General features: G+C 26.9%; 1 protein-coding gene across 1 annotated transcript; it reads left to right on the top strand.

Moving 5' to 3' along the window:
• Positions 1-219: 219 nt before the first annotated feature.
• Positions 220-15,985, top strand: LOC132938482 (protein Wnt-1-like). The gene is made up of 7 exons (XM_061005343.1): positions 220-512; positions 12,636-12,768; positions 12,837-12,957; positions 13,065-13,225; positions 13,288-13,395; positions 14,548-14,819; positions 14,900-15,985. The coding sequence occupies exons 1-7, from the start codon at positions 445-447 to the stop codon at positions 15,087-15,089; spliced, it is 1,053 nt and encodes a 350-aa protein (XP_060861326.1). The 5' UTR covers positions 220-444; the 3' UTR covers positions 15,090-15,985.
• Positions 15,986-19,146: the final 3,161 nt, after the last annotated feature.

The raw sequence follows: 19,146 nt of genomic DNA, 5'->3' as shown, positions 1-19,146 counted from the left end.
GTGCTCTTCGAATAATTAAAATTATGTTGAAAATTATATACGAAATTTATTTGTTTCGGCCATGGTGCCGTGTCAAGTCGTTATCATGCGAGAAGAAGTTTCTATCGTACGGTTACGAATATAATCAGTTTATTAAACATGGTACCTACACATATATAGCGTCGGAGGGCTGACTGAAGGGAATGGCCGCGAGTGATTCGGTTTCAGTTGCCAGAAGCATCCCCAAGTGGTCGGTTTAGATTGTCTGGCTTTGTACTTCGTTTACGTTCTCGTTCTGTTGTAAACGGACCGCAAATAATACGATCACACATTTTTAAACCATGATTTATTTAAAATCTGTTACTATGCTGTACCTACATGTTTGGTGGACATACAAATAATTTTTTATCTCAAATTGAATAAAGAATTTATATATTTACTGTGAAAAACAAATCGGATTCGGATATGTGGCTTACATTAAGACAGATCATTATGATTGTTGTTCTCTTCAACGTCTCAAGAGCAAATTGGTGGTATGTTTATTTTTAATAAGTTTTTTTAAGTTTATATTAAACACATAAATATTATATATTGTAAATTAGGTAATTAGGTAGGCGCGCGTGTGTGCATTTTTTGTTTTTTTGGTTTTAGAGACAAACATTTTGAAAATGCACACATATTTTATTTCAATTTAAAATCAGTTAAATTAAATGCCTTATACATTTTTTTATAACAAATTTTAAGTATGAAAAATAAATATGTTGTTCGTCAGTAAACTGATTTCGGTACAAAATTTAAAAATATATACAATTCAGATTTAAAAATTTATAAAAAATGATTTTACAGTTGAATAATATATTTTGGATAAAGAAACGTATAAGCTTATATTTTATACAATAATTTGAATTCAGATTTGTATAGAGAAATAGACAATATTTCTTTGTTATAATTATAATTATTACTTGGATATAACTAAAAAATGTGATGAATTGAGGAGAGATGTAAAGAAATTATTTTACTCGCAAAAATACAAATATTTTAAATAGTTTATCTATTCAGTTTAAGTTGATTAACTTAAATTCCTAACAAAGGTTAACCTTAGTGCTTTTATGCATAATATATTATTGCACCTTAAAATAAATTAAAATTGTATATTTATGACATTTTTTTAGTAATGACTAAAAAGAAAATTATTGATTAATAAATGCTATGAATTATTTGATTGTATAAATTACGCTACCACATTACTCTACATTTTTATTGTCTTTCCATGGTATTTAAAAAATAAAGGCAATAAAATAAAATTATTAAAATTGTGTTTTTAATTCATATTTTATATGATTACCTACTTAAAGTTATTCATATTTAAAGAAACTAGAACACTAATATAACCCATGACACTAAATAGTGTGTAATTTATTTTACTGGTGCATAATTAAAATTGTCTTATTTTAATAGAGCGAATCGAATTTTAAAGAATTGTATAAAATTCAAATCTATATATTTATAAATGATAATTAATTTACATTAATGTATATATTTCATTTAAATGTACATTATAACACCAACCTATTGAATGTTTATAATTTTTGATTTGGAGTATTACTAGGAAGTACAAGGTACCTAGCTAACAAAATATTTTTATCAGTATATAGAATAGTTATAATTATACTTATTATAAAATTTTAATTGAACGAATTTACAGAAATATTTAAATTGTATCAAATTACAAATATTTTATTTTTATTCTTTATATACTTAAGTAATATTACAGTAGCGGACATTTAAAATTTAAAAAGTTGCATTTTATACGACCAGAAATATAAAATAAACCAAAGCATTTATTTATGAGAGTTTATAATAACACGAAATAGCGTCTAAACCAAAGGTCTTACAAACATTAAAATTCTTTTAATTCGCTTTAATTGAAATGTTAAGTGGTTATGAGCATTATATTTTACTACTTTTATGTTGTCAGATGTAAACTAAAAAACATTTTTGTAAAAATAATAACAATCCTAAAAAAATGAGCACTATATTATTTAAGACGCGTTAAATAAAACCAGTCTAATATTCAAAACCAGTAAACATTCTGTGGACATCTCTGAGCCATATGGTTTAGTACGGTTCATAAAGTATATACCACTGAATTCATTTTTAATTTTCTGGATGAATAACCAAACCGATACACAAAAAGCTATAGGTGGTGCGTTTTATCCTTCATTGGCCATTACGGGAAATGACCTTCTTTAATCCCTTTTATAAAAAATAAAAATAAATAAGCCGTGGTGGTTATGTTTTTTGTAAGTACCTATTATTTTTACTTTGTATTAGATAAGACTATAAGAGTGTTAAAATCATCTATGCATCCAGTTATATTTTATACGCACACATGATATTTGTTGTCTAGTTTATTTATACTTTAGAGTTTAGTTGTAACACAAGCCCTATATACCAGAGCTCTATACCGCATATTATACTTAAAAAAAATAATCATGCACTTGTAGAAATCGTGGTTATTAAAATAAATAAATCGATAAAAATATTTTGTTAAAATTATTATAATTATAATTACTACTAAATAATATAATAATATTTGATAATAATTGCATAACTATATAATATATAAAATATATGTACAATAATAGTTTAAAAGTTAAAATAAATTCGTATTTACTTGGTGCGTATATAATGTTTTTTTATTAAATATGCTCAATGCCTATGCTCAAACATTACAAAAAATGTATACCTAGTTATATATTATCAACTATAGCTTAAAGGTATCTCTATATTTACTCTATTATAGGGGCTATCTATAGGAACTAGCATAATATTCAATATTGCATTTAAAAGTTGAATTTCTTAAAATTTCAATGTTTGAACTACACCAATTACGCAGAGTTTTAATAATTGATATTATTTTTCCTTTAAATTAATTACAATATGCGATTATGAGACAAGTATCGTTTAGCTTCCATTTCTTAAACCTAAAAATTATTTTGGTATTAAAATTCAGTTAAAATTTGAATGTGTATTAACTTTTTTAATCTTAACAATTTGAAGAAAAAAAAGTTGACTGGATTATTATCGATACATTTATATAGTATGGTAGTATGGTAGTGTTTACTGTGTAGGGAGAACCTATACATTATTATAAAGACCAAATTATAGTAATAAACTCATCAAAAATAAGTACCCACCTAATAACTAATAATTATAATTTGACACTTTTGAAACTGCGTATTAATAACTATCGTGCAGATTGGGTATAAAGAAACTGGATTTGATTCCGTTTTGTAATTATTGAAGTATTTTGTTTATAATATGCAGGTATGATCATACCAAAAGATAGTTAACATGTTATTTAATTATTGTGATAAATAAGTTACGTGGCATTCGTAGTGATGTCGTGTTAACCATATGATTGATATTATATTATAGGTACCTGAGAAATCACAACATTTTGTAATAGCGCATATAAATTACTTATTGATTTATTATATTATCAAAAAAATAAACCGTTTTTAAATGATAACATCGGAACACGACGACTCACATTTTATGACAAGTGGATGAAGAAAAACCCCTATAGAAGCTAGATATCCACGTAGGTTACCATATTATATATATAAATATATATATATATGTGGTATTTATCTATTGTTATTTGTTTTTGCTCGGAGAGACGTGTAGCCGCGAGAGTTACAGCCGCCGTCGCCGCCGGACGTCACGCGGGGTTTTTACGGATTTGCCGTTTATAAACGAAAGTTTCGGCCGCGCGCGCGTTTCGGGATAAAGAGGGGAGGCCAGTGGTAATAAAGTCGTTTTTATGTGTCGATCATAAAGTACAAAAGCCGTTTACGAGTGAGAGGGACGCATTTTTCTGGGGGTGCCGTTTTCTGTTTTCAATAAAGATACGAACGGCCGCGGTGGCGGTGCGGGAAGGGGGTCTCGTGGCAGTGTACGGACGCGCATAATATGCAGCTGCACGGTCTTGTATTCGTTTTTTTTTTTCGCGTTCCGGGGTTCGATGTCGGCGGCGGCGGTGGAGGGGGTGGGTGTTGGGAGGGGGGGATATAAAATTTATAGGTTGCGAAAACTATAAAATGAGACGATTTCCAGAGTTTTGCCGGTGAAATTAAGTTTCCCCGTCGTCCCCTTTTTTTTGTGTGCCGCCTCTCGCCGCCACGGCCGTTTAAATTTTATATCATCCACGTGCTATATATATATATATACGCAAATGATAATAAAATAATAATAATAATAATAGTCATTATCGCACTAGCTGCCGCCGTCCACCGGGCTCATTCAAACAGCACACGCGCTTAATAATAATAATAATAATAATAATATATATAATATTTAATATACGCGGGAATCACATCTATTGCACAAGCACAATATTATAATGTTTACGATGCGAACGTGTAACGCGCGAAAACTGAAAAACCAATAGATTTGGGAATAAATCCTGTTGAGGAGTGAAGACTTTCGGAGTGAATACTTTTGGGCAAATAGGAACGCGCAAAACCAATTTAGATATACGTAAGTCTTGTATAAATAATATTATTATATATTATATTTATATATTCTTGATTTTTAAGTATAATGTGTACCTACACGATGAAAGATTAATATTATCCTCTATCATAGTTTTACTTAATTTGTATTAGCATTTTAAAAGCTATAAAAAGATAAATAATTGTTCAACTGCAAGAACTGTTGTATACAGATAGTTACTTTTAAAACGTGTCGACTACATTTATAGGCATACTAAACTGTATTACAATGACGTTTAAACCACCAAGATCTAAACACAAAGAAAAATTACTATTTACTTAAAGTCGATAAATATTTGATGAAACTTTAAATCGACATTACTAAGTTGGCTTTCCTTTGTTCAGTACCTTTTAATGAAGGTTGTAAAAAGTCCTTCCATTATAAACCTTTTATATAGACTTAAAAATAGGTAGGTACATCTTTGTCGAGTTAATCCAGAATACTATATTACAAACTCTATACTGAGTATTTAATGCGGTCTTGGCGTTTACTTAGGACGACTTTCTAGTTATATAAATACTGAATTAACTACAAAATACAGCAAGAAAAATTGTACAGAAGAATTAATAAATAACAGTTGATACTAAGTGCTATCAGGCGTGGATCCAGTTGGCCAAGGCGCATTAGCCCAATACCCCCCCCCCCTCCCCCCTGTGGACGGGTTGTATGTTATGGCATACATTAATTGTATGTACTAAAGTCAGGACTTCTGACTAATAAAAAGAAAAAAACAAAAATATTTAGTAAACTTAATTCCCAGTTATTACGAATTATGAATAAATGTAATGGCAGAAACCTTACTAGGTATATAAAAATATATATCTTGTCATCCTCAGGGCACATAGAAATACAAGACAAAATCTTAATATGATACATTACACGATTCCTTTTTCTAGTAACTATACCACGGTCCATGTGTATAGTTATAAATGAGGATCATCATAAAACCATTTATAAACAGTAATTACTATTCTAAGGGTTGTTATTATTTGTTTCTATTCATCCAGTATCTTAATGAAATTAAAATACATAAGCAAATATAATACTAAATACCTATATTCTTATTTTTATTATTATTATAAATTTGTATGACTATTAAATTATAGACGACCAGTGGTGTATTGGTAAATATATTTATGGGTATACGCACCAATAAAATATGTATGTAACCTAAACGATTAAATTATATCATCGTATATATTATATAACGTTATTGCAGTTCAATTAGTACATAGTTTTTAACATTATTTTATTAATTTTTGTATAATGTAACAATAGAAAATAAAACAAAATCAACTCGAATGTCAAAAAAATTAAAATTATAATAACATTATTATTATAGGTACAATCTATAGAATTTTCCACAAAGATTTTTTGAATTCAATATTGGGTTTACTAAATTGAACTTAAAGTCTTAAAATACATTAAACACAACGCATATTGTTATATAACTTATATTCAATACCTACTTCAATTGATAAATAATTCATTAATACGAATAACTTTTTTTCCTATATGAAATATTAAATAAATTTTAAATCTTATTTGGTTTTCTGGTTATTTTGGAAGCGTATACCCGTAAAATAAGATTTTACATTGGGTATACGCCGAAAATCGAAAATCTTCTGATGGGTATACGGCGTTTACCCGCGTACCCGTACCAATACACCACTGTAGACGACCAAAACTATGTATTTGGTTTGGTTAACATAAAAGTATTAAACCTAGAACTTATTTAAATGTCTCGTATATGCATTATACATTTTGGAATATTGCTATAAATCTATCGAATTGACTAAAAAGACTAGCCTTAAAATATACACAGAAAAAAATCAAATAGTGTAATACGATTAAAAAAAAATGTTTTGATATTTCGAACCAATAGGTACCTATATAATATAGATGTTCCTACTTACAATATACCGATATATTACAAGGTTGAAATTAAATAATAACTTAATAAACCTTTGAACAGTAAAAATTATAAACATATACTACTTACTAGACTTATTTCAGGAATTCATTCATTCGAGACAAAATCTAGACAAGAGACATCGAAACTCTTTGGAGTTTTAGTGTTGTGCTTTAATACGTTTTTTTCTAGAAATTATCATAGTCATACATTGTTATATTATATAGGTAATCAGGTTAATTTAATAATTATTAATAAGCTACGAGTATTCGGCAATGGATATGTTGCACTTGGTTATTATTTGTTATCCTTATAAAGTTATGACATATAGGATATAAGGTACCTATAGCCTACAAAAAAATTATAGAGCATCAATACAATTATAACCGTATTTATGTACCATATTAAAATACTGGTTAGGTATAAAAATTAAACGGCAACAAATAACAAAGTTACATGATGTATTATAGTAATATAGGAAATAAATAGTACACTCTGTTCCTTATAGCACATGTTTTGTAAAAAAATTGAATTAAACTTTAAAATGTATCACATGACAAGTATCAAACGTTTTATATTAATCAAGGAATCGTAAAAAAAAAACATTTCCGGTTTTCATATTTACTTATACAGTTATACATATTATACTATAAGTTTTGTATGGCTTTTATATTATTGACTTCTGTTTAATGTGTGTATATGTTCTTTTACGATCACAAATACCGCCACATGTTTATGATATAGAATCCGAGTAAACAGTGAATTCTTTTTCGTTCCTTTAATATTCATTTTGTGTACAACTGATTTAGATCTTGCTGGTAAAATTAACAAATCGTGTACATTTCTAAACTGTTTAAAAATGACTTAATTAAAAAATTGTATATTATAATTAGAATTACTTCAGTTTCCGAATAAAATATTCTTTAATCAGAATTGAAAAATGCCTCAATATTGATTTATAAATATTATATTTATATTTTATAATATTATTAATTTTTTTAATAATTTGTATATTTTATATGCAACTACTGCAAACAGGAAAAAAGATCAACAATATAGAATACTTATATACAAGTAAATAAAAAATATGTATTTAATAAATTTCCATCTATTGTACTTATTATACGTTATAACTTATATTATAATGTCATTTAAAAAATTTGTAAACAATTATATTATATACTTTACCAAAATATATTATGATACATAAGTGTATACAATTAATAGGCAATAATTCTAATGTAATTTACTTATATTATAATGTAATATAGGTATTTAAGTATCAAAGTATCAACTAATCGATGTGTAGTACTGAGTGCTTCGTTATTATATTTAATATTAATATTATATTATAATGATATTGTGGTTAAATATAATATTTGAGAACAGAATTTTTATTGTATAATTAAAATTAAAAACTACTTTTTAGTTCAAAATTTTATTGCTGAAATTAGTTATTATATCTATGATCTATTTATTAGGTAATTAACAATCGTGTTTATAAAATATTTATTTTAAATTATCATATAAATTGTTTTACTGTTTAGTTTACTGTACACAATCATAATATTTTTAGAAAATTATATGCAAATTAATTGAATAATTAAGAAGTTTAAATTCTTTCGGGTCACAATCTGTTTAAAGCAATTAATATAAATTTAATAATTTTTTATTGTAACTATATGTATAATTATGCACTAATGCGTGAATATATATATATTAAATAGATACCTATACCTACATATATTATATATTTTTGAGTTATTATATACGTTTATTATAATTTATCTGCAGCAAACATTAATTTTGGGATAAATAGTTCTTATGTTTAAAACCTGTTTTATTCAAAAATACTGTATTGTATAACATTTATCAATATTAGATAATATATATTTGCATTTATTTTTAAAGGTTTTTCATTAAAATATTCCGTACAAAAATGTTTGCCAATACATTGTTAATTATACGTGTACCTTATGTAGGTAGTTATGTCCTGATATACGTACTATACGTGTGTGTTCAAATAAATTGGTAAAATAATAATGGTACTAATCTTAAAAAATACAAGTTGCTCAGATATCCGGTTAATTGTCTGCACTATATAGGTAATATGTAGGTATATAATATGCAATGTACACCAATGTTATTTGGGTGAAGTAAGGTGGAAGAAACTACAAAACCCATGTACCGCGAGCCTTAAATAGGTTTCGAAAACTCTCATGTTACCTTCCAGCTGTCATGTCGTATTACCATCATCCTATTATTTTTTTTTATGAGCATGTTGATGGAAATGAGAGCATTATGGATGAATTATGATTTGACCGTAGGAATTTAGACGAGTACAATGGCATAAAATAATACAGAAATACAAAATATTTTTTTATTCTTTTATAATGTTTTATGTACCTATATACACTACGGCTACTACTAAGGACTACTACAATTACTTGGGACGCAATAATTATTTCATATTTGAACTAAACACGAACAACTATATAAAACATTATCCATTGATAATTATAAATAGGTACCTATTTTTATAAATTCTTATAATAAGATTAAGATACAACTGATTTAATTAATGTACACGTTGATTTTTGATTGCAATAATATTTATATTATCATCCAATAATTTAAAATAACGTCGACATAATGATATAGTTATGGCACTAAAAACAGTTTTTTTAAGTTTAAGATAAAATAACACTATCTTAAAGTCGGGCCCTTATCATTTCTGTGCAAAATAGTGATGTATAGTGAATTTTCGATAATAAATTCGCATGATATTAATTTCAGCCTAAACATTTTGAAGATTTCCTGTAGTTTTCCTTTGGCTTAAAAATTAGATTCCGAGGTACATTTCTCAACATTTCTTCTTTCAAACAATAACAAAAATCATCATTGCGTTAAACGTATGTTAAACATCGCTTTACTCAGGGTCCAAAATAATTATTAAAAAATGAGAAAATTGCATTTTTTATTTATTATTAGGTAGATACGTAATGGCTGATAGTTCGTATCATATTATTATATATTCGGATTATTATTTAAATCTACACTTGATTTATTACTCTGGACTGATGTTCGTTTTAGCCATTACGTACATAATATATTAAACACACCAGTCATAAATTAAACTTACTATGTAAAGATGAGGTGAAATTCACAGATTTTGGATTTTATTTCTCAGTTGAATGTCATCGGGGGGCCAAAATGGCCGGTGATTGACAGATAAAGGAAACCAAAAAGGCGGAGCCTTGTCTTCTGAATTCAAGGGGTTACTAGGCAACCATAACACAACAATATGTGCCTGTTCTAGAATAACAATATGCAGGTCTAATAAGGACGTACATGCGTTATATACGCATAATAACCCTTGTTGAAAGAACGCTACTAGAGGTACTTGGAAATCTAGCGTAGGGGTGATTTCACTGATTTTAGGACACTAATTAGTATAAGGTTTATTAGACGGCTTATGTCATTCAAACTTGAGTTTTTACAAGTGGAAAATTAATATGTTTATCCCTTTTTTAAATATATCCAACGGAATGAAAATAACTACCTGCAGGGTACCTACATATGTGCACAAGAACGCAAAAATTGCATGTTTTCAACCTAAACATCATTATTTTTTAAATAAGTATTACATTTTAATACACAAATTGATACACAATACATACATTTTCAAACAACCAGTCCACATTAAATTCAGAATCTAAAATATATAGATACCTAATATACATTATATAATATATTTATGTATTAATGTATAACACACGAATATTTAATAAAATGATTTTATTATAATTTCCTTATAAAATAACCATCGAGGAGTCGCTTACATAAGAATTTTTATTTTATAGACTAAAACTAAAGTTTTTTTCTTCTTAAAATGCATAAATGCATGTTTAATATAATATATACGTACATAGTTTTATCAGATACAAATTTATTATAAGACATTAGTTATAGTTTCACTATACAATACAATATACATCATATTAATATATTATTCCAAATTCCATAAAATGTTAGTAAATTATATATTGTATAGTGTCGTTCTTTTAGTGTAGAATACATATCATATAAAATATAACTAATATACGTCAAAGAAAATACTAAATACTGCAGATATAGTATATAATATACCTATATTGTAATAGATCATCTTATTAGTTGCCTTGGGCGTAAAAAAAAATGTAATAAAATTTCAATAGAAAAGTTGTCAGTTTTGTTTTATATACACTTTGTGATTTTTTGCCGCCAGTTCAGTGGCCTGTTTCGGCTTAATAATTACTAGGTTACTTTAATAATTTGACGCTGGTAGATCACGCCCCTTGCGTTTAGGTTTTTTTTTTTGTTTTAAAGTATTAAATTAAATAGCGGCGGCTAAATAAAAGTATTTACTGTCAGTAATTATAACACCCATAAGTTATTTCGAATGTTATTCGATAGAATTAGAAGGAAAAAAATACCATTTAGTTATGATCATTTTTTTTTATGTTTAAATATTCAAGGAAAAATATGATAGAATGGAATAATATTAAAGATTAAGTTGTAGCTGTTTCTATGTAGGTACATAAGTTGTTTTACTCAACATCTTTTGATTGTAATTTGTAGTCTAAACCTGATTTATTCCGAACGTGTAATACATAATATACGGTCTACAAATTCATATAGATATATAAATTAGTAAAATGGGCTTGGACAACAAATTACAAATGATGTTTTGATTCTTAGCAGAAAGAAGAATTGATTGATTTTCGTGAGGGTTTTTTTTGATATACAGGGTGATTTACCAAACATGCTCACCACCATTTTCCTTTTAATAATGAATTTATTCAAATTCTAATTTTTGGAATTTTTAAATATACCTACTCAGTACTCATAGACAGTGCTGGGAATTATCTAGATAAGATTTTTTGAAATAAATTATCTTTTAAAGTATCTAGATAATTATGTTACGATTTATCTAATGTTTAGCTTAGATAATAAATGGGTTTATCTAGATAAATATTATAGTGCCCCTACAAAATTATAAAACCAATGTTACTAAAATTCTAATATTTTATAAATTATTTATAAAATTAGAAGAATATATTTCTTATTATTATTGCCAACGGCGGTATTACAATAATACAAGAACCTGCGTGCGGGCATGCACTATACATCGTTTTATTCGTTCCCTACTAGGCGGCACTAGCCATAATGAGCATATTAAAATTAATTAGGTATAGGTTTATTTCCCCATCCATTTTAAAAATAAATAAAAAACAATAAAAATAAGTGTAAAAAAATTTAATTTATCTAGATGAATGTATTGTTGTATTTATCTTTATCTAGATAAATTAAATTTATGTTATCTTTATCTTTATCTTTATATAGATGATATTTTGTTAAAATGATCTTATCTTATCTTATCTATAGATAATTTTTTAGTTTTCTATTCCCAACACTGCTCATAGACTATATTTTAAAATTATTGATTTTTTTGTACTCCTTAGGGATGTCCTGCAACGATACAAACTTCTGTTTTTCAAATTAGAACCCCTCTTTTTTTACTGTAATTTATTAAGTAAATAATTTTTTTTTCCAAAAATGTAACTGATTCAAAATTATGGTTAGGTATAACTAAATTAGGTATAGTAATCAATAATCATGGACCTTTTATCCTTAGAACAAAAAATTGAATGACTCAAACACCACCCGTACATATTTTGATTTTGATACGTCAAAAATTTCAGAAAAATTATCCACTGTATAATTTACAGTTGAAAAAGGGTGTTTACATTTAAAAACACAAGTTTGTATCACCACAGGACACTCCTCAAGTAGTATATAAAATCTCAAGCGTTTGAAAATATAATCTTAAAGTATATTTAAAAATTCCAAAAATCAGATTTTGAATAACTGTAGTAAATTGAAGAAAAAAAGAGCATGCTTGGTGAATCACCCTGTATCCAATTTATGAATTTATTTAGTAACAATCAAATCATATTATCTAAATGTAGTATACCTACTACATTTTTACTTCAGCTTATTTTTATCGTACATTTAAGCATATCTAAAATAAATCATAACTATAACTTTGAAAATATATAGCTTTTAGGAAAAAATATATCCTTACTTAATACATTATGTATTGTCAAAGATAATTTACATTTTTTTAATGCAATTCTTATAGGTACCTGGGACTGCAAAATTACCCGCCAAGAGAGTTTAACCCATTGCTTAGTCACAAAGAAAATTGTTACCGATATCCATTTTTGAGAAGTAGACAACAACAATTGTGTGACCTTGGAGAAAAAATTATGAGTGTAAGTAAGTGTTCTACACAATAAAAAATAATTTGAAAAATAGTTTTTATATTGTATTTTGCATATAGGTTGTGAGCAGTGGAACAAAAATGGCCATTGAGGAATGCCAACATCAGTTTAGCACTCAGAGGTGGAATTGTACCACATATTCAAACAACACGTCCGTGTTTGGAAACGTATTGTCATACAGTAAGTTCAATTGAATCAATAATGTATATTTAAGCTTTAATTACAATTATTTGGGTGATGCATATTGTTAGAATGCAATGCTAATGTTTAACATATCGTAAATTTAGAGAGTAGAGAAAAAGCATACGTGAATGCTATTACATCGGCCGGTGTAGCATATGCGATCACAAAAGCATGCTCAAGAGGTGAACTGAACGAATGTAGTTGTGATAATAAAATGCAAAGAAAACAAGCTAAAAAGAATTGGCAATGGGGAGGATGTTCAGAGGTACGCCGAGTCTTTTCTTTAACAGTACATGAATTAAACCTTTATAATATCAATTTTTGTAGGACATACGTTTCGGCGAAAAGTTTAGTCGTGATTTTGTCGATTCCATAGAAGATATTGATAGCGTTCAAGGGCTAATGAACGTACACAATAATGAAGCTGGTCGAAGGGTATATATTTTTTTATTATATAATTAATTGAGTTTTTAAAAATACGTTTTACTTGTTTTTTCTATAGGATTTAATTTAGTTTTTAATTTGTATAATGAAGTGTATACACTTAACACTTATTATGTCATTGCATTTTATAAAATACATATTTCAACATGATAGTATATTATATAATATATATCTATAGGTAATAATATGCAAATATCTATTATAAATATATTGGCGTATATTCATAGAAATTATATGTAGGTACCTGGTAATATTATTGATATCAATATAGTTTATTAATATATTTACCATAATATAATTTTACGTATACTTATGCGAATAATCGGTAAGTATCTGAATGTTTTTATAACATATAAAGCTACGAAGTGGTGCTGCCATTATATTGCGTGAGGCTTCTCATTACCATTAACGGGAGTATACCTAGGTACATGTTATTTGTTAGTAATTTAATAAATTGCCATCACACTTACTGATTATACAATTACAATATTCAGATTGTAAAAGAGAATATTCAACGCAATTTTTAGAAAAAAAATAACATAAAGTATCATGTTAAAATATTATAAAATAATTTTAGAGGACTAATACACTACAAAGAACATATTATGAAAAACTTTAAATGAAAAAGTTGTGGGTGCTAAATTCTTTATTATGATAGTAAATTTCACTACTAAATTATAAATGTATCCATAATTTTTTCATTTAAATTATATTAGTATTTTTTTTATTTAAATTTAAAATATCGTATTCATCATTAAATTATTAACTTAACAATTAATCAGATACAATTGTTGTTAACCAACTCCTGTTATTATTTTTATAAATATTTAGGGCAATTCGCCTTACACACGTTACACGTATGTGTTACTTATGTAATGTGGATAATATGTGATGATAGGTTATTATTCTCAAATTTCAAAATTGTATAATATATTAAACGAAATATTTAAATTATGTGTTTTTTTTCGTAGTTTAAGAGTAAATATTTTTGTTTAAATACGTTATAAACTCTGACATAACCCCAACGAAAACGAATAAACTACATTAATGCATTATTATTGTTTTATTCGAAACAGAGCTATTGCCTTTCGAAGTTTCAAATATTATAATAATTAACTATTAAGACTATATTTAATTTTTTAGATTATTCGCTCTAGTATGCAAAAAGTATGCAAATGTCATGGTATGTCAGGTTCATGTAGTGTACGCATTTGTTGGATGAAACTTTCATCGTTTCGGGATATTGGAGATTCATTAATGGTTCGATATGAAGGTGCTTCACATGTACGACTTGGTGAAAAGAAAAGAAAGAAAATTAAAAAACTACGACCAATCAGGATGGACAGAAAAACACCCAATAAAACGGAACTCGTATACTTAGATACATCTCCGGACTATTGTGAACGTAATGAATCGTGAGTAGTTTTTATTTTATACGTATAGCAACAGCAGTACATGCCTACAGGTATATTAATTAAATATTTATTTAAAACAGATTGAGCATAATGGGTACCTATGATCGTGTATGTCAAGGATTAGATGGCTGCAGACATCTATGTTGCCACAGAGGATTTCAAATTAGATTAAGGGACGTGGAGGAGAAGTGTAAATGTAAATTCATTTGGTGTTGTAATGTTGCTTGCGAAATTTGTAGGTATAAAAAGGAAGAGTATATTTGCAATTAATCGCATTTTGTATAATATTGAGAGTTCACGAATAACTCTAAAAACTATGATATTTATTATTTTGTTTGTCCATAAAATATACAATTCAAACGAATAACGTATTCTAGTATTCTCATCACAAATAACTTTGTATAATTTTCTTTAAAACGGATCGAACTTAAGAGATTTACTTGTTTTGAGATCGAAGGAGCAAAATAAAAAATATCACTACCGACTTCTTCGAGTCTCAGGACAATTTAGAACCTTTATTAATGTTTTCTTAAAATACAAATTACTATTACATTATAAGTATAGTCAGTAGAAATTAGGTTTAATAGTTACCTACCTATTAAGAAAATGACTGATATGTATGATAGTGATGAGAATTCTAGGACTCATCGATTGTCGATTATAGATAACTTGATAACGTTTCAAAATGTAACATTTATTTGCCAAATAATTTAAATTTCCTTAATACATTCACTGTCCAATATCGCACAAATATGGCATTGAGATATTTTGTATTATGATAAGAATATTTATTTTTAATTTATATTATAATATTGAGTGCGCACGTTTACTTCCCACTTCTGTCCTATAGTTTTCTGTTATAATTTATTCAATATTGTATTTAGAGTCATATTAATTATTAATACGCACACGTGTATTTATTAGTTGTTTTCTAGAGTTTACTTTTTTTTATCATAGTATATCAGTTAAGTTTTTTTTTTATATAAGAAAAATAAATAATCTATTTTATTATTTTATAATTTTAAAATTAATATAATATTAATATTTTTGTCATAATTGAAAAAATCTAAAAAGTACATTTTATTCATGAGTTAATTGTAATATAGAATTTTAATTTTTAATGATGACATGACATTTTATGTAAGACATGTAGAAATAAATTAGTTTGAGACATTTGTTGTTTTGATTTTTGATAAATATTCTGCTGAACGACAAGCCCTTTTAATTATTATTATTATTAATTAAGACGCATAGAATATGCACAATTGTGATGTTATGGCTATGGCTATGGCATACTATAACTTAGTAATACATGGATAAATAATTGAAAGAGAAGTTGAAAATTCTAAACTGTTCCCATCTGAAGTTCATTGCGGAACTATTGATAAAATGTAGGAAGGGGGAGGAGTACAACAATTATGTACTATATTGGAATAGGTACCCGTTTTTTTCAGTTATACTATCATTTTTATGTGTAATACCTGGTCACCTGGATCGCAATTTTTTTTAATCATGAGGTGTAAATTGTAATATGTTACATCATTGATTATAAATACTATAGCATTTATGTATGGTAATATGAATAATACATATTATTGTAAACTATTAACTTGGTCATCAATGTTTTTGTTTTTAATAAGCAATTAACATTATCTAGAAAATACCAAAACGAATGACAATTCCCATTTCCCATATGCAATGACCATACAATTTCAGAATAGAATTAAAAACTAAATCATCTTATGAATAAACAACTATTCTAGATTTAGTGAATAGATCTATAATCTATCGAAATCAATGTGCCCCCCCCCCCTGATATTTTACAAGTTGTATAATTATGCATATTCAATATTTCAGTGATATCATCTAAAAGCATAAGCTTGTTAATAATATACTTTTATTATAATATACGTAACAGAAAATAGTACAACTCAACTTCATATAGGATCAACTAACAAATGTTGCTATATTATAAGTATAGGTATTGAAAAACTCCCAGGATCAATAATCGTATCGATATTGACTATAGTGACGTGACATTGTTACTTAGTGATTGGTCGTAATACTCATTAGTTCATTACTCATTAGAGTTATGGACAACTTCACTACCTAACTTAAAAGTACCAACAAAACAAAATATATTTTTAAATAAACTAACTACCGGCTTATATTTAAATTAATTACACACTAGTATTGTCATCCGTGTCTTACATTTGTTTATATGTAAATTATAAACCTATCGGCTATCAGGATTATTCAGACAGTTTTTCACTCTTTTTATTTATTTATATAATTATATACGAATTAATGAAACCTTTAACTTTCACTAGGTACATACAATTATGATAAGCAAAAATACATTATAATTTTATCGTATACACGGTGTCCCGCGAGGATTTACCCATTACAATATCTCCTGAGATAATACATTTATGATAAATCTGTTTTTTTTTATTAGACTCGCCAGTCGCCGAGATAAGGATTACATATTATATTATATTTTTAATTTAATTATATTTAATTGTTTTGGTAAAATGTAAGAAATGTAATTTTTAATTTTTGAAACAATTGTAATTTTATAGAATTTAATTTTCTGAAAAATTTGACTTCAACATTTTGTTTTCATTAATTTCATGATTTTTATAATTTTTTAGGTTATTTGTAAAACAACAAAAAAACTGTTTTTGTCCGGGCGGTGAGTCCCCCTTCTACCGCTAATGGGTACCTATATCCTCACGGGACACCCTATATTGTATAATACATGAATATATTATTATTTCAATGTACGAATTTCAACAAACGCTTCAAGTATAATAGTTTGTTTAGTGAATGATTAAGAAGGGCATCAATTGGTTTAGACTTTAGTTCCGGCAATGGTGTATTCATTAGTTTAGTAAGGAGAGGAGGCGATCACTGCATAGGCGCAAATTGCAGGGTGGCTAAGGGGCTTAACCCCCCCCCCCCCCCCCAAAAAAAAATGTACATTTTAGATTCTGCAGAGTGGAACGATGAATGTATTGATTTTACAATGATGTGTTTTTTTTTGTGTCTGTCATCACCTTTAAGGACAGTAAAATGCTTAGATTTTCTTCAACAATATCTTTTCTGATAGGAAAGTGAATCTAGTTGGTACTTCGGGAAGTCAAAAGTAAAATTTTTCAAAAGCGCCGTGAAAAACTAAAGTAAAATTAAGAAAAAACAAGAATTTTTACGCAAAATCCGTTTTCGAAAAAATCGATTTTGTTTTTTGATGCAACTCTTAAACAAATGACCGTAGGTACATGACATTTTGACTGAATGTTTATATTAGCATTTTCTATACACCATAACATTTTCCAAATATTTTGACTTATTTTGAGCTGTTTACGGACATTTTCAGTTTCCATTTTTTTTAGTTTTTTTTTCTATAAATATCAATAAAATTTTTTTTGTTGGTTTAAAAAAACCTTGAAAATTTAATAGAAGGCTCCTAGTATATTGTTTCAAAGGCAGATAAAAAAAATCAAAAATTCATAGTCACAGCTTTTTTTTATAAGCATTTAAAGTTCAGATATTGACAAAATACGTAAAAATGACAAAAATTTGCATATTATTTTGAGTTTTTGAGAATTCATAAAAATTGTTCTATTTAAATCTAAGATTTGAAAATGTAATACAAGATTCCTCATAAGCTTGTCTACCTTTATGAAAAAAAAATATCTACAAGCAAATTAAATTGTTATGAGCGTTTGAAGTTCATATTTTTATCACTCGATTTCTCATGTAGTGATTTTGCTATTTTGTTGTAATTCAAAAACGAATGACTGTAGATACATGAAAATTTGAAAATATTTTGACTCTTTTTAAGCTGTTAACGGACAATTTCAAATTGAATTTTTTTAAATTGTTTCTAAAATATATAAATAAAATTTTATTTGTTGGGACAAAAAGCGTGAAAATGTAATACAAGGCGCCTCATATTACGTTAAAATAGCATGTGAAAAATATTTAAAAATACATATTCACAATTTTTTTTATGAGCTTTTAAAGTTCGGTTTTTGACAAAATTTATCAAATTTAAAAATTTATAAAATGCTCAACTTTTATAGCTAAGGATTGAAAATTGAAAACAAAGTTCCACGTAAATAGGTTATATTATGTAAATTACTTTGTTCACAATAATATCATAAGCAGCATAAGCTGTCTGACCGTCTTCGCTCAGAATCGTTTTTCTCATACAATGATATTATATCATTGAATTCAAATTTAACACTATCCATTACAGTGACCCACTTGTAACCAACTACAGCAGAGCGACACCCACTTTTCCCACGTTTTATTTTTCTAA

This window comes from Metopolophium dirhodum, chromosome 2 (assembly GCF_019925205.1).
Source record: "Metopolophium dirhodum isolate CAU chromosome 2, ASM1992520v1, whole genome shotgun sequence".
NCBI lineage: Eukaryota > Metazoa > Arthropoda > Insecta > Hemiptera > Aphididae > Metopolophium > Metopolophium dirhodum.
The sequence above is the reverse complement of the archived record's forward strand: the minus strand, read 5'-3'. Positions and strand labels throughout refer to the sequence as shown.

Coding starts and splice junctions, on each gene's coding strand:
- LOC132938482 (XM_061005343.1), top strand. CDS start 445: ATGTGGCTTACATTAAGACAGATCATTATGATTGTTGTTCTCTTCAAC. Junction 13,226..13,287: donor AATGGGGAGGATGTTCAGAG/GTACGCCGAGTC, acceptor CAATTTTTGTAG/GACATACGTTTCGGCGAAAA. Junction 14,820..14,899: donor TATTGTGAACGTAATGAATC/GTGAGTAGTTTT, acceptor TATTTAAAACAG/ATTGAGCATAATGGGTACCT.